The 24,422-nt window shown below is 42.6% G+C and overlaps 2 protein-coding genes across 3 annotated transcripts in view; one reads left to right on the plus strand and one right to left on the minus strand.

Annotated features, from left to right (window-relative positions):
• The window catches only part of MOSMO (modulator of smoothened), a 76,104-nt gene extending 75,818 nt beyond the window's left edge, over positions 1-286 (minus strand). The window contains exon 1 of one of the 2 annotated variants that reach the window (XM_028511168.2): positions 1-286. In XM_028511168.2, the coding sequence (XP_028366969.1) occupies positions 1-106 (106 nt within the window). In that variant the 5' untranslated portion in view covers positions 107-286. The other variant, XM_036021396.1, reaches the window with a different exon arrangement.
• On the plus strand, positions 172-22,621 carry PDZD9 (PDZ domain containing 9). The gene is made up of 5 exons (XM_036020099.1): positions 172-312; positions 6,564-6,828; positions 8,725-8,949; positions 16,693-16,882; positions 21,692-22,621. The coding sequence occupies exons 1-5, from the start codon at positions 172-174 to the stop codon at positions 22,077-22,079; spliced, it is 1,209 nt and encodes a 402-aa protein (XP_035875992.1). The 3' UTR covers positions 22,080-22,621.
• The last annotated feature ends 1,801 nt before the right edge of the window (positions 22,622-24,422 follow it).

The following is a 24,422-nucleotide window of genomic DNA, read 5'->3' on the forward strand; positions in this document are numbered from 1 at the left end:
CCGCGGACTCCCCGGTGTTGATCCAGTCGGGGTTGGCGATGCTGGCGATTGCGAAGATATCGGCGGCGAGAAAGAGACATCCTGAGATGATGGTCAGTTTATCCATCTCCCCGCCCCGCTCCCCCCACCCCCCGAGCCCCGGGCAGGCCGCGGCCTCACGCCTTGCGCCCCATGGGCCACCGCCTTGAGCCCCCTCGGCCCCGAGCCGCTAGCGCCCTTCGCGCTCCAGAGACAGGCAGCCGCGGCGCGACCCGTAAAGCCAGCTCCGCAGCCCGCCCGGAAATGCTCGGCGTGCCCGCCCTTCACCCGGAAGTGAAGCCGCGGCGCTGGTTCTGTCTTTTTTCTCTGGGTTTCTGCGGCCCCCGAGTCTTTGCGGCATCGCACTGCTCCACCCCGACCTTATTTTGGTCCCCTAGCTCAGGCCCCTGCCCCGTCCCCGGTGTCTTACGGCAGGCCTTGTTCTCGTCGTTGACCGTTTGGTCACAAAATGCTCTTCACTCCTTAGCCTGAGACTGGATGGGTGCTGGGGAAGGGGGGCGCTGGTCTTCCAGTTAAAGGACCCAGACAGCCCCAGTCACCTTGTATAATTGCCTACTCAGTGCCCGTGAGCTCGGAACTGCCCCAGGTAGTACGTAACCATCGACGCCGTGCGCCAGGGCACTGGGGTGCACCTGTGAGACCAGGTCCCCGCTCTTTGAAGCTGACGTCTTGCTGGGGAAGACAGAAACACGCTAAACCTCCTCTTTAATGATAATTTCAGGTGTTGATCTATCAATTAGGTCAGCTGGGGATGGGACACGAAGGGTTACACAGACCACCGCCGTCCTAAGGCCCTGACCTACGAAGATCTGGGCAGGACTAAGGGAGAAGAAGCAAGTGCCCGAAGCACTGGGGAACGGAAGGAAGACGTCCGCCTGTCCTGAGTGCTGCGCGGGCGGGGCGGGGGTGGGGATGCTGTGGCTGGGGAACCCTGTGTGAGACAATGAGAGGTGGGCAGAGGACGGATGTTGTGCTTGGGGAGCCATGATGAAGTTTGGGATTTTATTTTAAGTGCAACACAAGGCACTGGCAGGACAGTGAGGAAATTTAATTTGTAGACAGTCGATATGAGGGGCAAGAATGAAAGCAGGGATACCAGTTAACAAGCCAAGTAGTCCAGGAGAGAAAAATGTTCTTTTGGCTGGTATGAGAGTAGTGAAGATGGAGAAAAATGGACAATCTGGGTGTTTCATAGGCAGAGGGAACGACTAGCTGAAATTGGAGTTGAAAGAGAGGACTCAGGAATGACTCCTAAATTGTGTTTGGTGATACTTTTTACTACATGGGGCCTAAGGAGAGACTTAGGTTGGATGGATAACCAGAAAAGAAAACAAGACATTGGCATATTTTGTTAGCAATACAATTAGTCTATCTATCTACAGTTTTGCCATCTAGTGGGGGTTTCCTTTCTTTCGTGGCTTGTGGACTAAATCACCATTAACCCCGACTTTGGATCCAGATAGTCCCTCATGCAGCACTCAGATGAGACACTCATTTTCTCCCTGAATGCCACCCAGCTTATCTCTAGAAAGACCTAGCACAGTGACACCTGTCTCTATTTTTTGAATGGCTACAAGTCCCCAAAACTCTGCAAATATCAAATTTAACCAAATCCAACAGCCTTGCAGAAATGTGCAGTTATCAATATCACCATGTAGATTGGGTAAGGAGCAGTTTGATTGCTAGTCTATAGACATTCCTGTTCAAACATTGGCCTCTTGGGGTGAAGGATTTTTAAAAAATATTATACCATTTATTTTTCCTCTGCCACAGAACTTGGCACAAGCTACTATATATTCCAGAAATTCACATAAGCATATCGCATTACTGCAGGAGGACTTTGCTTTTTTTTTTTTTTTTAAAGTACTGGAGAAGTTTGATGGAACTATGTCCTTGGCTGATTGACATTTCTATTGCCCAGGAATAGAAGCAACTCCAACTATACAGTTCTGAATTCTCAAAAAATGTCCACTGATGTGCACCACTGAGCAGTTGATGAGAATTCTAGGGTGAAATTTTGAAACAGTTTGCCTGTTTGAACTCAAACTGAGTGGAATGATGATGACTTGATTCTTGTGTTTAAAAATCCCAAATATAAATAACTCCTACTCAACAGCATTTTTCCAGTCCCTCCTGCCATTGTCCCACCACAAAAGTTTCTGGATTTAAGATTAAAACATAAAAACAACCAGTATGGAGTTAAAAAATTTAAAACATTTTTTATCAGATAAATGGTTGCACATCACTGCAGACAATGGGAGTAGGGGATAGAGGGATGATCGAGGTTTATGTTTACATAAATACCATGTTTACAGATTTCCCATTAATTCTATTTTCAGTCCCACATCTCTTTTCTTCCAGTACCTGGTGTTTCAAAGTCCCAAGTCTCTCTGAGGCCTATGGGACAGATCTGTTCCCTTCTCTATGTTTCAGTCTAGATTTTAGTAGTGGCAAACCCCCGGAGGTTTAGAGGCAGTACAACAGAGTAAAAAAGAATACAGAACTAGCCCTGACTGGTGTAGTTCAGTGGATTGAGTGCCAGCCTTCAAGCCAAAAGGTCACTGGTTCAATTCCCAATCAGGGCACATGCCTGGGTTGTGGCCCAGGTCCCCAGTAAGGGGTGCATGAGAGGCAACCACACATTGATGTTTCTCTCCCTCCCGTTCTTCCTCCCCTTTACTTCTGCCTAAAAATAAATAAATAAAATCTTAATTGAAAAAAGAATGCAGAACCATATTATAGTCCTACACCTGCTACTGACTTGAACTTCATGTCACTTGAACTTCATGTCACCTCTCTGGGTCTCTCTCCCATATAACCTAGCAGAGTCAAGCACTCTGCTTCGGTGATAGAACCTCCACATCTGATCACCGCTAAGCAGAGCAGCCAAGACTTTCCACAGAAAGGATGAGCTACACAGAGGCAGGAAGTCCTAAGGGACCCAGAAGAACATAGAATGCCTCAGGAGGGAGCTAGGCTGGCAGCCTGAAGTCATAAATAGCCATTCTGCACTGTTAAAGGGCTGTGAACAGATAGCACTTTACGATGATGGATTGTAGGTGATAGAGTGTAGGCCTCAGCCCAGCAGAAGCTGAATCCAGATGAGACCTCTGGGAAATCTGGGGATGGGACTGTGCAATCACTCTTTTCTTCAAGCAGTCTCTTTGGCCTGACAGGATAAAGAACGCACTGCCACCCTGGGCTTCAAGTTGACCATGAAGGCCAAGAGTATGCTGGATGCACCACATGTGTGCACCTGGGGTTTTCAGGATTAGATACAACAAAACAGCCAAATCCAGAAGTTAACAGCTTGTGCCTTGGGCTCAGATCTGTCAAATAGATTGGCTTTCATTGGAGCTGATTGTGAGATAAGACATTATCCATTAGTGTGCACGAGGTTTCTGAGGGAGTACTCTCAAGGTCAATTCCTGTGGGGGAAAGGAAGCAAATAGACTGAGCAGAGGAAGGAGTCTGAAGTCACAGGAGTCTCTGGCAGATCCCACAGGGAGCTCCGAAGCTGGATGGCATTGTGGAGTTGTTAGCTGGGGTAGAGACCAAGCCTTTGTATGCCTACATGGACCAGTTACTGGATGCTAGCTACCCCAGGAATGGGGCATGCATGATCTTGGGTAAGGTGGCTCTCAGCCAAGGACAGTTCCTTGAAGGGGTTGGCAGCTGTGATCTGTCAATCTACCTACTACCATCTCAGTATCTGTAGAATAAGTACTTCAGCTTCAGCTCTGAAGGGGGCCTAGGCAGCACACTAGCATTTGCAATAGTGCACCCATGGTGCAGCAGTTCTTTTCAGTTTGGAGAGCAGCACCTTCAGGACCCTGGTGGGCATCTTTTCCTGTGGAAAACTTATAAGAGGAAGATGAGCCCTGGCTGGTGTAGCTCAGTGGATTGAGTGCGGGCTGCGAACCAAAGTGTCGCAGGTTCGATTCCCAGTCAGGGTCCATGCCTGGGTTGCCGGCCATGACCCCTAGCAACCGTACATTGATGTTTCTCTCTCTCTCTCTCTCTCTCTCTCTCTCTCTCTCCTTCCCTTCCCTCTCTAAAAATAAATAAATAAAATCTTTAAAAAAATGTACACTTAAAAAAAAAAGAGGAAGATGAGTAGAACACCAACTGCAGCTGCAGAACCGATATTGATCTCATTTCCCTCCCCTCCTATCATCCTTGATTCTTCAAACCCTCTGCCAGCACATCTAATGGCCTAGGTGGCTTATGTGGTGGGAGGCCTAGGCCTCTATCCCTGAGGAATTTGAGCCCCTGGGTGCCATTTACTTCTCAGGTGGTGGCAGCTGTATTTGTCTATTTACTGTCAAAATAGGATGAGGGAGTGCTAAGAGACACCCACATAGATCTTGTGGGTGCCAAACCATTACATTTTACTACTGGTGAAAATCGAACAATCTAAGTGCTTCCCTATCTACTGTGGGTGGGGTCCTCATTGTTACCTGGGTAGTGAATCATCCAGCTCCCAAGTCCCATTGTAGCATCTACTCTTTCAGAGCACGTCAACTGCTGGTGCAGGTGGGTTCTCTAGGAAACACGTTCTGAGTTACAGAGAGTTTACTGGGGACTATTCTTGGGACCCACACCTGTGGGGGGAGGGAAGGAAGTAGCACCAGGCAGAATGAGAAGTGAAGTTGTAGTGCAGCCACAGGTGGACCTCGGTGGCCCCTGGAGGGACTTCTGAAGCTGGGATGGCCCTCCAGAGTTGTTTGAGTTGGACAGAGAACAGGTTTTTACCCTGCACTGATCAGTCACTGGGTACTGGCTTACTTGGGAAGCTGTGAACTTGGGCAAGAAGCTCTCTTTGGCTAGCAGCAGGGTTGAGATAGAGGCAGGAAGAAAAAGTCCATCAGTCTTGAAGGGGCATCTGAGTGGCACAGCACAGAATCCATGACAGTTTGTATCCTGCAGTTCCAATAATCAGTATGATCTTGGCATCTACTCAAAAGAGCATTTTCAGCCTGGGTTGGAGGAGAGGTGAGTGGAGTCCCTGTACCAGGCCCCAAGATGCTTCCCTCACAGAAACTCAAATGCTGCCATGCCTCATTCCTGCTAACTCTCACCATTCCCCTACTGATAGGAAAATAGAGGAAAAGGATATATTTTATGGCAGAATTAATTTGCTATCTGGACAGCTGCTTCACCAAATGATTTGGAAGAAGAAACAGGCCATCCATCACAAGAAGCCACCTGCAGGAGACTCCCTGATGTTGAGAATGGTAGGAAACAGGACGACTTTGTTCATTTCCCTTTGCACCAGCCTTTGCAACACAGGATTTATCCAACAAGAAATCTGCCCTGGATCTTACTGATGTAGCTCAGTTGGTTGGGCAGTGTCCCTCAAAGCAAAAGGTTTGATTCCCTGGTCAGGGCACATGCCTGGTTTGCAGTTTGGTTCCAGGTCTGGATGCATGCAGGAGGCAGCTGATCAATGTATCTCTCTCACATTGATGTTTCTCTCCTTCTCTTTCTCTCTCCCTTGCCCTGTCTCCAGAAACAAATAAATAAAATCTTAGGGGAAAAAAGATTTCCTTTAAAAAAAGATCTTTTAAGAGGAGATTTATGAGAGGGAAATCATGTCACCAAAATCAGTGTGATCTTTGGGTTTTAGAGGAACACTCACTTGCAACAAGAGAAGAGCAAATTTGTTGGAATAAGAAATATTTTGTAACATCTAGGTTGCTTAAACAGTTTCTGAAGTTAAAATTGATATGTGAGTTATTGAAGCCCAGAAAGTACAAAGAAGTGGAAAAAGAAAAAGAAATCTGTCCTGGTTTATTGTTTGGGTAGAGCCACAGAAACAGCTGAAGAAGCTGGGAGCTTCCCAGGTTTGGACATCTTTGCACAGTGCCTGACACCTAATAGGTGCTTGATTACTATTTGTTGAAGGCAGGAGTACAAGGTGCTTAGCTTCTCAGTCTAATCACAGTGGGAAGGGCAACAGGACCTACCTCATTCTCTTGTTTTCTATTTCTTCTAAAATTTATTTTTGATAATTTATATTTTCTTAAAACTGCCCACTCCATCTGTTTTTAAAGTCTCAGTTCCACGAGATAGAGCCCTTGTTTGTCTTGTCTTGTGCATCAGCACAGACGGTAGAGCAGGCTTCTGGTTTGAGTAAATGTGTGTAGGAGGAAGGGTTATTTTGGAAAAATGAGAAGAATTAATTCCTCTCTGAACCGTAACTCACTTTTTTTTTCAGGTCATCCTTGGCTATTTCTTATTCAAAATATCCGTGAAAAAAAGTGCAGTTCCAAAACAGTTGGATCGGCTGGTATAACAATATTTAGAAACTTTATTGGGGAGGTAGCAGGGGAGTCTGTGCTTGCTGTGATGGTCCCCTGTGGACCATTTCACATCTTCGAGACCCTCCCGTGTGCTTTCTCCACTACCTCCATTTCAGTAGTTTCCGAGGAATTGATGTGAACTCACTGTGAGCAGCGTTGTACTAGTACCCTCAGAAGTTTTGTTTTTCTCCACCGAAATATTTACACTCCATTTCCCAGGTCCACAGGCTTTGTGATGACGTCACTACCCAACTTCTGGGCATCACAGTGGCGCGGTCCCTGGGGGCAAATCATGGCGCTAGCCCTAGGTCTCTCGGAACGGCAATCGCAATCGGACCACGTGCAGCGCAGCACACTGGCTCCTCGCTCCTCCAGGATTCCAGACGGTTGGGAATTGGACCGACTTTGGCTCAGCTCCGGGATGTGCTCCTGACAGCCTGCCCTCCAGGGGCTATGGAGAAGGCCATCCACAAAAGCAGAAAAGGTGAGTGGAGAGAGAGTAGACAAGCCTTCCTTGCTTTTTTCCTGTGTAAAAATGGGAACAACACTCTCTTGGCCTCTTGCCATCATTTGTTTACCAGACTATAATTTACATACAGTAAGAGCCTCCCTTCTCAGGGCACAGGTCTGAGGTTTGAAGATCGCTTACCCACGTTTAACCACCGCCACAGTCAAAAGGCTGCATCTTGGCCACTAACCCTCTCCCCAACCTCATCTGTTTCTGTGGTTTTTCCCTTTCCACAGAGAATGTCACAAAAATGGGATCATATTGTATGGAGTCTTTGGAGTCTGGCTTCTTTCACTTAACCCTGCTGTCTTTTGAGACATAGTAGAGTGAAACCCTGCCTAAAAGGCCACTTTTCTATTAGGCTCAAGGAGAGGATGGGGACCACCTGCTCTAAGTTGCCCCTATAATCTTTTATTTTCTTCAGGATTTTATTTATTTATTCCTAGAGAGAGGGGAAGGGAGCAAGAAAGAGAGGAAGAGAAACATTGATCAGTTATTTCTTACATGTGCCCCCACCCGGGATTGAAACCCCAACCCAGGCATGTGCCCTGACCAGAAATCAGATGATACCCAACCAATTGAGTCACACTGCTCAGGGTATGCCCCTATAAGCTTGAAAAGCCTCTGAAGTTGGTTCCTCCTTCACCCAAGGTTTTTTTGCACACAGAGAGGATGAATATAGGCAAGGACACCTGTTGGGCAGAAATAGCAGTGAACCCTGCCAGCTGGGGTGGGGGAACAGGGGAAGCCCTCAATAGTGGGAGGTCGCCCAGGTCCCCCAAACACCAGTCACATCAATTTGGCAAAGGCTTAGTGAGTAGCAGTTTGTCACTTGTCCATAAGGAAAAGTGTTACGTGTGTGTGAAACATTGGAAAAATGTGCAGAAAACAAATTTCCCCAGAAGTTCCAGTGTACTGAAAGTGAGTTTCCCAAAAGCTTCCTGTTGGAAAGAATAACTTGTTTTAAATCACTCCTCAGTCTTTGAAACTTTTCTTATGAGGTTTAGTTCTATAGAAAATGTATTTCATTCCCTCCCACCACCCATTGTCCCAGGTTCTCCTCCCAAATGCTTTTTCACTACTGTGCATTTCCACTTTCATTGCCATGACATGCTTGGGCAATTGCAGTAACCCCTTTATTTCTCATATCTACTCTGGACTCCACAATCTAATCTCCACACAGCAACCAAAGAGTGAGCTTGCTTGCTTGCTTTCTAATCCCTCCCTCGCTCTCTCCTTTCTTTTTTCTCTTTTAAATGCAAATCTTGTCCTGTCCTGCATACCTCGCGTCTAGCTTTTCCTGTTGGGTAAACCTGCAGGTCTGCTTGGCCTTTGCTCCTCCTATCTGCCCCTACTGGTATCCTTTATGCTCTTTCCTGTCTCTGAATCTTGATCCAATTTGCTCCCTTTCATGCCCTTTGCCTAAATATTTCCTATTAGTTCTTCAGACCTCAATTCAGTTTTACCTCCTCTGTGAAGCCTGGCCTGCCTTCCCCACAGGAGACCTTGACCTCCTGTTGTTCACCCTGAGCCTTCTGTACTTTTCTTTCATAACATGTGTTACAGCTGTTATTCAACATATTTACATGACTAATGGATGTCTGTTTCCTCCACTAGGTTTGAAGACCCATGAGTACAAGAAACACTTCCTGAATCCATAAATATTTGTTAAGTGAATGGATAATAATAACTAATGTCAATTAAATATTCATAATGTGCTAAGCACTGTGCAAAAACCTTTCTTTCACTGTCTTATTTAATTCTCATAATAGCTCCCTCAGGTGGACACTTTACTGAGGAGGAAACTGAAGAGTGGAAAGGTTAACTGCCCTAGAGGTCTGGCTTTAGAGCCCCAGTGATGATTCTCGTGCTTCTGTCTCTGTGAAGATCTAAAACATATCCCCTTCTTTTTATTAGAAAAACAAATCAGCTTCCAGGTCAAGTCATCTGTGCACAACTTGAGCAAAACTCAGCAGACCAAACTCACTGTGGGCAGCCTGGGGTTAGGCTTGATCATCATCCAGCATGGACCCTACCTCCAGATCACACACCTCATCAAGAAGGGGGCTGCAGCCAGGGATGGAAAACTCCAGACAGGTGACTATGGTTCCCCATGCCTCCCACCACCCAACCCTGACTCCCTCCTCGCTGCCTTCAGGGATAATCAGGTTATTAGGTTTCAGTGTAACCATAATGATGATATTGTTTGAGAGTTTTCTATGGGTCAGCCAGTTGCTATCACTTATGTAATCCTCCCTCTTGTGCATTATTTATTCATTGAATTCTCATAATAACCCTCTAGGTAGAAAGTATTACCATTCCTCTTTTACAGGTAAGAAAACTGAGGCTCAGTAAGAATGAGTTCCTTTTCCAGTTTCACCCCCATCTAGCAAGTGGAATACAAACACAGGCAGTATCACTGTAGAGCTCATGGCTCTCTGTGGATAAAGATTTCCTCTCTGGTAGGCAGTATTAATCATTAACATTTAGATATGTGACCTCATTTTAGCCTCAGGGTTTTAGCCTGAAAAACCCTGAGGAAGACTCTGCTATTTTAAGGACCTTACAGAGCCCTGGATAGTGTGGTTCAGTTGGTTGTAGTGTCATCCCATAACTGAAAGTTTGCAGGTTCAGTTCCTGGGCCAGGTACATACGATCCCTGGTCTGGGTGTGTATGGGAGGCAATCAATTTGTTTCTCTCTCTCCCTTCCTCTCTCTCTAAAAGCAATGAAAAAAATGCCCTTGGGTGAGAATACAAAAAAAAAGGGACCTTACAAATAAGGAATCAGGTATTTTAGAAACCCGCCCGTGGTCACACCAAGGAGCAGGGATGTGAACTCTCTCTGTTAAACTCCCCAGTGCAAAGGCTGTATCAGTACCACCCCATTTCTCCTGTCTTTGGGTGAATGAATTTTTTATCCAATGTAAGATGTGTTTTCCCAGTGCCTGCTCTGGGCCTAGTGCTGTGCTCAGGAATCAGTGAGGCACAATGATATTATAATGTGTTGAGAAGAAAAACCATTCAGCATTAACTGGACTGTCACTTTCTAGTGCTATGACCTTGGACAAAGTCACTTAACTTTTCAGGCCTGAGTCACCTCATCCCTAAATTGAGATAATACCACTTTTTTCAGAGGTTGCTGAGATTTCATAATTTTAATGAAAGTGCTTTGAAAACTACAGTGCTATAGACATACTGGTAATAATTTATCTTAGGCTGGTCTTACTTCGACAGTGCCTAGACTTATATCTTTAATGTCTTTTTTTTTAATAAAAAATTATTGTGGCACAGGAGCCCCAGCGAATTAAACCACTGGTTTGCAACTCTGGTTACGTATTAGAATCACCTGAGGAACTCTTAAAACTAAGATGCCTGGGCCATATCTCCCCAGGGGTTCTGATTCAATTGGTTGGGGTTGGGGATAGGGCAGTTCAAGTTTTAAAGTCTCCTCTGGAGATTCTATTGTAATTGCAGTTTGGGTTAGAAGCAGTGGGTTAAAGAAGAAAGTAGATAAATGATCTTATTATGAAACAGTTCACTTCACCTTAAATCCAAAGCATTTTCTCTATGCATCACTACCTGGGGCCGGGGAACAAAGCGCCAAAGAGTTCTGGATTTTCCAGACCAAAGGAACTCCAGGACAGATCCCATGGGCTCTGCTTGTTCTCCTTGGCTTCTCTGGGGTGAAGTGTATGCTAGCTGCTGCTCGATAACTAGAGTGCACACTCCCTGGAGTGGGACTAGGAGTGTTTTCATGCACACAAAGTGGAATCTCATGTTGGGGGCTACAATTAGTAGGCTCCTTGAAGTCCTTGAAGTCAGAGGCAGTCTTTTTTTTTTTTTTTTTTTTTGAGGAAGAGAGCCCTAGCTGGTGTGGCTCAGTGGATTGAATGCTGACGTGCGAACCAAAGGGTCACCGGTTCGATTCCCAGTCAGGGCACATGCCTAGGTTGCAGGCCAGGTTCCCAGTAGGGGGCATGTAGGAAGCAACCACACATTGATGTTTCTCTCCATTTCTTTCTTCCTCCTATCCCCTCTCTAAAAATAAATAAATAAGATCTTAAAAAAAATAAAGAGGAAGAGAGTGAGAGAAAGAAAATTGATTTGTTGTTTCTCTTACTTATGCACTCACTGGATGATTCTTGTATGTGCCCTGACACTCGGGATGGAACTCACAACCTTGGTGTATCAGGACAACATACTGAACAACTGAGCAACACAGCCAGGGTCAGAGACAGTCTTGAATTCATCTTTGACATTCAGTACTTGCCTGTAGTACTGGCACATTTATTATGTCTGTGCTTAATAACTGAATAATAATTGAGTATTTGACCTAGGTATTGTGCATTGTGTTCCTATATTATCTCATGTAATTTTGCAACACTGCTGGAAGATAGATTATGAAATATAGAGGTTTAGTTAGGTAAAGGAGCTTAATACACAGAGCAGAGTGGTTGGAGCTGGGACTTGAACTATGTCTACCTAGAAAGTCTCTACCTTTGACTAGAAATGAATTTTTTCCTATTGATTTAGAGAGAGAGGAGGAAGAGAGAGAAAGAGAGAGAAATTTGTTGCTCCACTTGTTTATACATTCATTAGTTGTCTCTTCTCTGTAACCTGCAACCTTGGTGTATAGGGATAACACCCCACCCTACTGAGCTACCTGGCCAGGGCAGAAATGAGATTTTAATAAAGAGAAAGTCCAGAGTCCTAAATTTCTTCATGGCAAGTCAGCCACTCCTCTTCAGAGTCCAGGCTTCAAAGACTGTAATTCCTTCCTTTTGACAAGGGTTGAAATTTTGAGATGGCGATACTCCTTGAAACCTGCAATTTCTTTGACCTCATCATTTCCCAGCCCCATTCTCATCCATGTGCTTCAGATTTCTCTCCTTTGGTGTTTCACACATGTTTCATCTTGATTTCCTAATTTAGTGTTAACTTGTTCTAGCTAAACTTTATTTATTTATTTAAATATTTAATTTATTTATTTTTAGAGAGGGAAGGAAGGGAGATAGAGAGAGAGAAACATCAATGTGTGGTTGCTGGGGGTCATGGCCTGCAACCCAGGCATGTACCCTGACTGGGAATCGAACCTGCGACACTTTGGTTCACTGCCCTCGCTCAATCCACTGAGCTACGCCAGCCAGGGCTAAACTTTATTTTTTAAAAAATTTTATTTATTGGTTTTAGAGAGAGAGTAGAAGGGAGAGAGAAAAACATCGATTTGTTGTTCCACTTATTTGTGCATTCATTGGTTGATTCTTGTATGTGCCCTGACCCAGGGATTGGAACCATGGCCTTGGCATATTGGGATCATGCTCTAACCAATTGAGCTGCCTGGCCAGGACTTCTGGCTAAACTTTAAATACCTTTTGGCCAGTATATCTTTTTTTTTTTTTAATTTTATGTATTTATTTGTAGAGAGGGAAGGGAGGGAGGGGGAGAGAGAGAGAGAGAGGGAGAGAGAGAGAGAGAAACATCAGTGTGTGGTTGCTGGGGGTTCTAGCCTGCAACCCAGGAATGTACCCTGGCTGGGAATTGAACCTGGGACACTTTGGTTCCCAGCCCGCGCTCAGTCCACTGAGCTATGCCAGCCAGGGCTCAGTATATCTTTTTTTAAAATAATGTTTGAAGTTCTTTTTTAGAGATTTATTTATTTATTTATTTATTCTTTTTTTTTTTTTTCATTTTTTTTTTATTTCAATCATTGTTCAAGTACAGTTTTCTGCCCCCTACTCCCGTTTCAGCCCCTCCACCCAACCCTCCCCCCTTCCCCCCATTACCCCCCACCCTTAGTTTTTGTCCATGTGTCCTCCAAATTTGTTCCTGTAATCCCTACCCATTCCCCCCTGAAATTCCCTCTTCTCTCCCCTCTGGCCACTGTCAGACTATCCCCTATTTCAGTGTCTTTGGTTATATTTTGCTAGTTTTTGTTTTGTTTTGTTTTGTTGTTTAGATTCCTGTTAAAGGTGATATCATGTGGTATTTGTCTTTCACTGCCTGGCTTGTTTCACTTAGCATAATGCTTTCCAGCTCCATCCATGCTGTTGCAAAGGGTATGAGCTCCTTCTTTCTTTCTGCTGTATAGAATTCCATTGTGTAAATGTACCATAGTTTTTTGATCCATTCATTTACTGATGGGCATCTAGGTTGCTTCCAGCACCTAGCTATTGTAAATTGTGCTGCTATGAACATCGGGGTGCAAAGGTTCTTTTGTATTGGTGTTTTAGTGTTCTTAGGATATTTATTTATTTTTAAAGAGGGAAGGGAGGGAGAAAGAGAGACAGAGAGAAACATCAATGTGTGGTTGCTGGGGGCTGTGGCCTACAACCCAGGCATGTGCCATGGCTGGGAATCGAACCTGCAACACTTTGGTTCGCAGCTCCCGCTGGCCAGTATATCTTTAACAGACTCTGATACGTTAAGAAATTAAAAATTTTTTAGGATAAATTCAAGTCCTGTACTGGCTATCATTATTACCAAGACACATTAAGTATTTCCTGAATGCCAGCTGTGTGCAGGCTTCCTGCTCTGCACTGGGTCTCACACCACATGGAGCTTATGGAACTTAACCACCTAGTTGGGAGAAATGGAGAAAAATAAATAAATCTATTTTTTAGTAGTGGCTTGGCTGCTACAAAGTGGATTTAAGTAAGTATTGAAACAAAGTTTATGTGATGTAGTTCCTACAGCCTATTAAAACAAAACATGTGTAATGAGATTGGTGATTATAAATACTAGGTTGGTGTTTGTTTTTGAAGGGCCGTGTGAATATCCACTGCCACAGTAATCACATTCATACAATGACATGTTTGGTTTATAGCGTCAGGGTATCAAGCTGTTTATTTTCAGCCCTCTTTTTTTTTTAAAGATTTTATTTATTTTTAGAGAGGGAAGGGAGGGAGAAAGAGAGAGAGACAGACAGACAGACAGACACATCAGTGTGCGGTTGCTGGGGGCCATGGCCTGCAACCCAGGCATGTGCCCTGACTGGGAATCGAACCTGCGACACTTTGGTTTGCAGCCCGCGCTCAATCCACTGAGCTATGCCAGCCAGGGCTGTATTTTCAGCCCTCTTGATAAACCTCACCCTTTAACAACATAATTAAGCAGAATGCCAAGCCATAGCTTTCAGCTATAAACTTTCCTTTTAACATTAGGCAAGTGAGCTCACCCAGTGAGTTTTTGCCATTGTAATTAACCTCCGTTGGACCGCACAATCTGCAGGTAGCTAGGAGAAAGAAGCCTTGCATCATTCTGAAGCTGGCTTTGTTAGTTTTACTCTTAGCTACTTTTTAAGACCAAAGTAAAATTTTCTCTACCCTTCTAAACATTCTTTAATACTGGAAACTTTTTTTTTTACTCAGTTGTCAAGTGATCTTTAACTGAAATATTTTCCTTTGTAGTTCTTAACTAGTGAGGCATTCCACTGCACCACTGCTGATGTCATCTATGATGTCATGAAGGTGGTAGCCATCAACATTGCAGCCCACAGACTGGGAAATCCCCAGGATCTCTGTAATGGTTCCAGAGAGTTCTCTAGCTAAAGACCAGTGCCACGTCTCTCAGGCAGTATGGACAATCTCATCAAAAGTGGTCTTTCCATGGTGCTTAGTTGTTTTGTTTTGTTTTTTTGTTTCCTGGTGGTCCTTTGAGGGCTTTGATGATCAAGGAGGAGGAAGAAGGTACAGCCTCACTCTGGGCCTGTCTGTTCTAAATGTTCAGTTTCACTGTAATCCTCAGACCTTTTTAGTCTAGTCATGAGTTGCTTGCTTTGGTGATGTCATCATCAAACTTTTTTTTATCCTCACCCAAGGACATTTGTTCATTGCTTCTTAGCAGGGCGGCGGGGGGCGGGTAAGGAGGGAGCAATGCAAGAGAAAAACATCGACTTGTAGGTACCTTGACTAGGGAGGGTTTGAACCTATAACCTGGGTATGTGCCCTCACTGGGAATCAAACCCACAACCTTTCCATCTATGGGATGATAGTCCAGCCAGGACTGATCTCACACCAGCCAGGGCTCATCACCAACCTTTTTTGTAGACAGGGGGTCAACCTTGGGGGCCAGAACAGAGGTGGCACCAACTTCCCCACCAATGCACCTCAGGAATATATGACTTTGATTTCGTTGAGGTCAAACTTTGATGGCATGTTGTCAGATGAATCCAGATTCAGAAGGACTGAAGAAAGTTGCACCCAAGTCTCCTCTGAGCCAAAAGCCAAAAGAATACTGGGATTTTTTGTTTCTGATAGAATCTAAAAATAGCACTACGGAAATTTATCTTTGGCATTCCTTGGAGGCTTCCTTTGGGATCAGCATACTTCCTAATGAGCACATGTGGAATAAATAAAGAGAAGGTACTTCATCTTGAGTCTTGTTTTGGAAGGAGGGTGATTGAGGGTTTGCCAGCTTCCTGTACACAGAGAGGTAGACATATCCTTTGGGACTTCATTGGAGTCACTTCATCCGATGTTAGTTATAAAGTCTCCATTACCATTTGACAGAATGTTAATACTAGTTAGATCTAAAGACTAAGATTTTACCCAATGTGAGTCTTCCCTTAAAAAACAGTTCCTCTGTATTCTTTCTTCTCTTGCTGAATATCCTTGTAGCAGTCAGGGTTCTTCATTGCAAGCAAAAGAATAGTTCTGTTAACACACTGAATTTAGAATAGTAAGTCTGACAGAATTGCCAGAAAGGCTGGAGAACCAGGCTTGGAAAATGGTGAGGACATAGGACCATGTACAACTACCCCTGGAAACTGGGTGTGCTCCCCTCACTCCTCTGCACGTCCTGCTCCAGGTTCAGTGACCCTGGTGGGAGTGCCCAGTGGCTGAATCTAGGTTACATGTCCATGCCCTAGCTGCTGGGGGTAGGGAAGAGGGTGCAAATGAATAATTGGTCTTTTTTAGGATCCTATTTTGGGGTCCAGGAAGTTGCTGTCAAGATGTGGTTCTCTTCCCATCTACTGTGGGCTCAGAAGCCCTATACTTTACCATCACTTTTCCCTCCCTGTCCAGCATTGCCTAAGCTGTCAAATCCCTTTGAACCAACATATTTTCTGTATATACATCTTAAGCTTAATTAAAGCATGCCGATTGTCTGGTGTTTCATGCAAAACTATTTGCTCAACTAATACTCTACAAGGGTGGAGAATTAAACACCGATGTTTAATGTGGTCAACTTACTGTGGAGGGCACTGGAAAAAGCCAGGCAGCTATAATGGAAAGTAGGCCATTTATGCATCACTTAATGTAAGTGGCTTTTTCTTTAAGAGTAATAGCCATTCTTTTTACTTGAAACACACTTTTAGAATTCTAAAGGATGCTTCAATTATAAATAATATCATCTCTGTCACACCAAAAACTTCAGAAATGCTGTGAAAGTGTGATATAATACCTATCATTGCATTGCTATAAGAAACATCTTGCATGGATTCATTATGCAAAAGACACTGAAGTTACTGAAGTGGTCATTTTTTTTAAAAAAGATTTTGTTTGTATATTTTTAGAGAGAGGGGAAGAGAGGGAGAGATAACATTAATTGGTTGCCTCTTGCACACATCCCAACCAGGAAAGAACGTGCAACCCAGGGATGTGCCCCAATTGGGAATTGAACCAGTAACCTTTTGCTTGTGGGATGATGTTCAGCCAACTGAGCCACACCAGTCAGGGTGAGGTGATCGTTTTTATTAAATAAAGACTGACTCTTGGTTTTGGTTCAAGATGAACCAGCAATATGAACCCATAAAATGAAACACCTCCCAAGAAAACCCAAAAGGCTATGTTCCCTTTAAACCATTATCTTATTTTTCTGCTATGTTTTCCCCTCTTTAGGTGATGTTCTGATTAGTGTTGGCCAAACCAATGTGTTAGGATATACTCTTCGAGAATTTTTAAAGCTTTTGCAACATATCACTGTAGGAACAGTGCTGCAAATAAAGGTTTACCAAGATTTTATTGAGATACCCCAAGAATGGCAAGAAATATATGATTTAATACCGGAGACCAAATTCCCAGTAACATGGTAGGTAGTTCATTTTTGGAAATCTTTGTTATACTACAGAATTCTCCAGGGTCTATGAAGCCCAGCATCTTGGCTTAATGTGAAAATTATTAAATGGACCATGGTAGGAGGGATTGGTGACACTGCCAGAACAATGTCATGGTTTTCTTAATCCTTTTGAAAATAATCTGCAGGAAATAACATCAGGAAGAATGATAAAGGCAGGAGCCTTGAACCTGGAGTTAATAAAAAAGAATAAACTATCCCATGGGAACTCTGTCTGTGCAATGTGTCCCCCTTTACAAAGTCAGCCCTTAAACATGCTGGGAATCCCATTCCCTCATTTGTCTCCTGTGTATTAACTGCTTTCTCTGGATCCTCTCCAGTAACATTTAAGCCTTTTAAAGCTTGTATCTATCATCTTAGCAAAAACCACCTTAACGGCACTCTCCTTTCTTGGCCCCTCTGACCACGGCCCTGCCTTCTGACCTTGTTGGAAGGGCTGTGCACTTAGACACGGCCATTTCTCAGGCACTCCTCAGCCCACATTAATCTGGGCCTTGTTGTCATCACCTGGCTGAGGCCTTTCCCAGGTACTCCAGAACCTTCACAGTGCTGATTTTCTGGCTCCTATCATTTTTATTTTGACTTGGCTTCTGAGAACTAGATACTTTACAACCTCCCAACCTCACTGTTGTTGAAACAGCACCTTCCCCTGGCTTCTGTGATACCCATTCCCCTAATTTTACTATGACCTCTAGTCACTCCCTTTTGGTCTTTTACCCAGACTTGGAGTTTCTTAAGGTGTAAACTTTGGTTCTCTCCTCTCAATCTTCTGGGCAATCTCAGTGATGACTTTGGTCTCTCTTATTATCCATACATTAAAAATTTTCAAATTGTATTTTATCTCCTAACTTGTATATTTAAACACCTACTTGGTATCTCCCTTTGGATATACCATAAACTCTCAAACTCATTATGCCTAAAATCGAAAGCCAGCTCACCTCTAATCTTCTAGTGGCCCTATCTTCCTGGGGCAGTGTTTGCCTTGTTGAACAAGTTAGAAATTTAGGGGCTGAACTTGATTTTTGTTTTCCTCTCTTCCCCCTTCCTCCTTAGCCACTACAACTTGTTATTCACCTTCCAACCATCTCCCACATTTGTCCACCTCTCTAGCCACTTCCATCACTCCAGTCAAAGCCACCATTTTGGCTCACTGCGTCTACTCTTGTCCCCTATTCATTGTCTACACAGAATGATCATTTTACAATGCAAGTTGGATTGTAACATGCCTTAAAATCTGTAGGAACTTCTTTTGTTCTCAGGATAAATGCCCAAATTCTTACACTGGTTTGTGCTCCCAGGACTTGGCTGGTGTTTGTATATCACTCCAGTCTCATCTCACATGGCTCCCCTCCCCTGTGATCCACTTTGGCTTTCAGTTTTTACCTGATGTTGCTCTTTGCCTTGGGACTTTTTCGTGTGCTCTTCTGTCTGTAGTATGCTTAGGACCCTGTCATGAGTCTTCTTAGAAGGTTCTGAGTGCAGACTTTTCTAAGAGGCTTTCCTAAAGGACGTGTGAAAACACTGTCAGGTCCACCTGTCAAATGTTCTCATAGTATTCTGATTCTCTCCTCACAGCATTGATCAACTTTGAATTAAATAATCTGCATAGTCAATTGTTATACTGTGTTGCCCTGGGAGAACGGACACTTTGTGAAGGCAGGGGCAAGTCTATCTTGTTATGCTGGACCTATCACAGGACTTTTACTTGATTGAGGGCTCAGTTATTCAGTGAGTAAAATGTGAAATCCAGCTTTGAATCTCTGGCAAATCAATCTGAGAGCTTGTTTTCCTGTTAACACAGGAGTAGCAGGGACCCTTCTGAGGATCAGATAAGTAAGGAAATCCTGTTGAGCACTAACACATCTTTTCTTTCAGTGAGAAATTGAGTCCTCTGATGCAGGAATGGTCCTTATTAATTCTGACAGGTTTCCTGAGTCCTAGTTGCTGCAGCCCTGCATCTTTGCTCATTGGAATGAGCTCAAAGAAACCTGGCTGGAAACTTCGCTTACACTAAAATTGGTCCAGATAGTCGCATAGGAATTACTTCAGAGATCCCAATTTGTGACCCTAGGGATTGGTGTGGCCACAGATGTGCTCTGCTCTACCACGTGTTTTTGTTTGTTCATTTTTTCTCTCTACCATGTTTTAAGCAGCCAGAAGAGCAGTCACATGTAAAAAGTGAGGAGATACTTGGGACTTGTCTAGGGGCGAGTAGAACTCTATTTCTTGACCTGGGTGGTGACTATAAAGGCTTTTATAAATTTTTTCTTAAACTGTTTTTTTAAAAAAAATTTTCTGTTTATCTCACATTTAAAAAATGAAAAATATTTGAATTAGTTGCCAAATTTACAAGTCTAATATTTCATGGAAGGAATCTGGATTTGTGGTTTTTCCTGAAAAATCAGAAAATGGGCTTGCATCCTCTGTCCCTATCAAATTGGGCACAGACCAAGGGACAAATTTTTCCCCAATAACCAAATCGATTCTGATTTGATTAAAAATCATTCATGATAATAGCGAACACTTATTCACTGCTTACAATGTGATGGGTATTATTTACAAGATTATACAATTTAATCTTCATGCCAATTCTTTTTTTAAAATCCTCATTGAAGTTATATTAAAAATGATTTTAGAGAAAGAGAGAGGAAAGATGGGGAGGGAGAGAGAGAGAGAAACATCAATATAAGAGAAATTTGGATTGGTTGCCTCCTGTACATTCGCCAGCTGCAGATCAAACCGATAGCCTAAGTAGGTGCCCTGACCCAGAATCAAATCTGCAACCTTTTCGGTTTACAGGATGATGCTCCATTCAACTGAGCCACCTGGCTAGGGCCATGCCACTCCTTTTTGTTATCATTTTATAGATAAGAAAACTGAAGCCAAAAGAAATGTATGTAAATTTGCCAGAGATCACAGGGGTAAGTAGCAGTGGTCTGTCTCTAGAGCAGTCATGTCCAGTAAGAACTTTTTGTGGCAGTGGAAAATGTTCTATATTTGTGTTGTTCTCTATGGTAGCCACCAGCCACATATGGCTATTAAGCACTTGAAATATAAGGATTTGCAAAGGAAGAATTCAGGTTTAATCAGTTTAAATTTAGCTGTCAGAGTGCTGGTGGACCTCTGTACTGGGGGGTGTCACTCAAGCCTGAGCTCTTAACCACTTGCTTATACAAAACTATGTTCTAACTAAGCATTTTAATTACAGAGTTTGAGATTCAGAACATTAATATCTAAGGATGACAGATTTACTGTTCAAAAACAAAGAAAAAATAAACACAGAATAGCACAACTTAAGTATGAGGTTGAAACTCAAAAACTTAGGAACAATGCCAAGCATGTTCTGACTTCCTTTCTTAAGCAAAGGATTTATATCTAAGATGTCATATTAACTTATGTGAAGGGGCCAAGGAAAGGGCAGAAAAGGGGAGGAAAAGACTTCTTTCACAAAGATGGTATGACCTTCTTCAGGAGCATATGGCACTGTGTGGACATTGGAGAGAATATGCCATATAAAGATCTGGGCTGGCCTACTGGTGTAAAAACTGTTTCCAGCCAACCCAACCTCTGCAGGCTTGTGGTTTTATTATCTAATGCCAGTTTAAAAGGAGCCTGCCTCTACCACTTGTCCTTTATAATTACTTGATACAGAGTTACAAGGGATACCCTCTGCAGCCTGAAAAAAATAGTACTTTGTCGGCCCCCCCCCCCCCCCCCCCCCGCCCATGCATGTGCTGTTAGGGAAGCCCTGAATGTGATGAAGGCATATTATTCTAGTCATTAGATCTTTTAGATTTCCTTGCACAGCACTAAATCAAGGATCAAAGAAAATCACACAACTTAAGACCAGTGGCTCTCAGTAAAAATGACTCAGTATTAATTGTATATCACCAGGAGAGAGAAACTTTAGGGCACAGATAGAGCAGGATTAGAAAGTTCAAGAGGCCTGGCTCTGACTGGTATGGCTTAGTCGGTGGGGTGTCATTGTGCAGGACAAAGAAAGGGTCACCAGTTTGGTTCCTGGTCAGGGCACATGCCTTGATTGTGGGCTGGTGCTGGGCTAGGGTGTATGAGAGAGGCAACCAACCGATGTTTCTTTCACTCACCAATGTTTCTCTCCCTCTCTTTCTCCCTCTCCTTCTCTACCTAAAAATAAATAAAATCTTAAAAAAAAAAAAAGATGCCTGTAACTGCTAGCAGGCAAGCATCACCCAAGTTACAACAATAATGAAAGTTGAGGCAAGTCACAAAAAAATCTTAAAAATTTTTGGACAGCAATAAAGAGGTGCAATAGTGAATGATGAGATACATCTGGATAGAAGGATATTCTACAAATCCACATTTGTAAACCCCCCAAAAAGAATGATGGTCAGGAGAAAAAAGTAAGACTCACAGTTTCCCATGACTACTGTGTTAAAGGTTTTTGAGGCCCACTACTTCCTGGCTCCCCTTGAAATTGGTGACATTCTGTTATTGCCAACCCCTGGGGATCCATAAATACATTCTGGGTGGAGTGAAATTAACCCACCCTTTAAGGCCTGCTAACAAATCAGACTAGGCGTCAGGCTTAAGTTTGTGCAAAGCCAGGCAGTTTGATTTACATTTAGGAATAGAAACAAATTTAAAGATACTTTTAGAAAAGAGAAAAATGTCAACAATTCAAAAAGGCAGTGCTAAAGTTAAATTGTATCTTTTCTTCTATGTGCCAAAGCCAATGATAAGATATTAAGAATACTTTTCATTTGACTATTCTTTTATTTCCAGCACAAAAAAGAAAACTGAGCAGATAAAAGACTCTTTCACAAGCACTGAGGACAAGGAAGATGTAGTTTTAGATAAAAAACTTAAGTATTATAAATCCCCACATTCCACTGGGCATCATCCTGCAAGAAGACCCATGTCAATCTCCAGAGAATGGCACGAATATAAAAAGAAGAACCAGACTATCAGCGTAGGAACAGACATTAACTGTGATGTCATGATTCACAGAGATCACAAGAAAGAAATGAGAGCCCCTTCCCCATACTGGGCAATGGTGAAGCAAGACAAAGACAGCTCCTCCTCCTCCTCAGCCTCAGACATATTCTGGCTGGAAGACTATGCCCAAGTTGAAAAGGACAAGGGTCAACCTGCATCAAAAGTTGGTTACTAGTTTACAAATCTGTGATCATAGGAGCATTTCTCTGGAAAATACCCAATTTTTATAACTGCCACATACAGCTTTTCTGTACTTACAGGAATATGTACTGACTTAACCAATTATTTCACAGCTGTTGTAAAGCCTTTAGGCCTTCTCCAATGTGATATCCAAGACTTCCCTTGGTGGGCAAAGAGCCCTCAAAAATTTTATTCTTAAAACAGCACCATCACTCAGTCATTAAGACCCTCCTATCTCAGAAAAATGTCTCATCTTTTAGAAAATGTAGCTGAGCAGCTTAATATCAGAATGTGTGAACATAGTAGAGAATTTCACTTTTTAAGGTAAGTGCCATATTGTTATTTAGATATCTAGTTTTTCTTGTTTTGCAAACTTCAACTGCCCTACTTAAAAGAAGTAAAAGGTATTTTTGGCTAATTATTCAAGTTAGAAGTTGTTTTCCTTTTTTGCCCCACTTTTACTCTAAATGTTGGGTTCATTGGTAACTAGTGTATTTTGCTGTGTATAGTGCACTGCCATGTATAATGCACACCCATGTTTTTTGCCCAAACTGTCAGGAAAAAATCTTTTAATTTTTAAAATCCAATTATTTATTTATTGATACTTGTTTTTTTGTATTATAAAAGAATTTTAGCATTTATTTTTGAACATATGATGATATAAGAAATTTTATGTAACAAATTACAAAGCACAAGAATAAATATAAGGTATTTCAGGTACTGCCCATGTATAAGGTACATCCTTATTTTTCCCTCAAAAATTCGAGTAAGAAAAGTGTACATTATACACAGCAAAATACAGTACTTAAGAGACAGGATAGAAACAGATGAGGGAGAAGGAGATGATGAGAGAAGACAAAGCTCTGTCACAGGGAAGATAAAGCAGATATACAAAAGGAAGCAGTACAATTATAGGACACAACTGATAGGGAATTTATATTTTTCAGAAATAACTCTATTGCAAGAAGGGAATAAAATTCAGACCATTTAATTGTTCTTGCCCAAAATGAAATTTTAGCTGTTTTTATCTTTGTCATCACAAACAGTATTTTTTAAAATTACATTTTATCGATTATGCAATTACACTTGTCCCAATTTTTCCCCCTTTGACCCCCACCACCCAGCCACCTACTCCCTCAGGCAATCCTCACATCATTGTTCATGTCCATGGATCATGCATATAAGTTCTTTGGTTATCCCACTTCTTATACTATGCTGTATGCCCCCATGGCTATTCTGTAACTACCTAGTTATATACTTAATTCCCTCACCTCTTCACTGATTCCCCCAAACTCGTCCTCCCATCTGGCAATCATCAAAATGCTCTCTGTATCAGTGATTGTGTCCCTGTTCTTGTTTGCTTAGTTTGTGTTTTAGATTCAATTGTTGATAGATATATATTTATTGCCATTTTATTGTTCATAGTTTTGATCATGTTTTTCTTAAATAAATCCCTTTAACATTTTGTATAATGGTTTAGTGATGATGAACTCCTTTAGTTTTTTCTTGTCTGGGAAGCTCTTTATCTGCTCCATGGTTCTAAATGATATCTTTGCTGGGCAGGGCAATTTTGGCTGTAGGTCCCTGCTTTTCATGACTTTGACTATTTCTTGCCAATTCCTTCTAGCCTGTAAAGCTTCTTTTGAGGAATCAGCTGACAAATCTCATGGGAATTCCCCTGTATGTAACTAACTGCTTTTCTCTTGCTGCTTTTAAGATTCTCTTTATCTTTAACCATTGGCATTTTACTTAATTGTAAATTAAAAAAAATTCTTTTATTGATTATGCTATTTTAGTTGTCTTGATTTCCCTCCCTTAGCCCTTTTCCACTCAGCAATCCCCACAGCATGGTTCATGTCCATGGATCATATGTATAAGTGCTTTGGCTATTCCATTTCCTATACTGTACTTTATATCCCCATGGCTATTCTGTAACAATCTATTTGTACTTAATCTACTTACCTCTTCACCCATTCCCCCTCTCCCCACTTCCATCTGGCAACCATCTAGTAACTAACTTCTTTTCTCTTGCTTCTTTTAAGAGTCTCTCTTTATCTTTCACCTTTGGTCTTTTAATTACGATGTGCCTTGGAGTGGGCCTCTTTGCATCCACCATAATTGGGACTCTGTACTTCCAGGATTGTATTTCCTTCTGTATTTCCTTCTCCAAATTAGGGAAGTTTTCTTTCACTATTTTTTCAGATAGATTTCCAATTTCTTGCTCTTTCTCTTCTCCTTCTGGTCTGCCTAAAATGGGAATGTTGGAATGCTTGAAGTTGTCCCAGAGACTGCTTACACTATCATTTGTTTTGGACTCTTTTTTCTTCTTGTTCTGCAT

Source organism: Phyllostomus discolor, chromosome 3 (genome assembly GCF_004126475.2).
Source record: "Phyllostomus discolor isolate MPI-MPIP mPhyDis1 chromosome 3, mPhyDis1.pri.v3, whole genome shotgun sequence".
NCBI classification, from domain to species: domain Eukaryota; kingdom Metazoa; phylum Chordata; class Mammalia; order Chiroptera; family Phyllostomidae; genus Phyllostomus; species Phyllostomus discolor.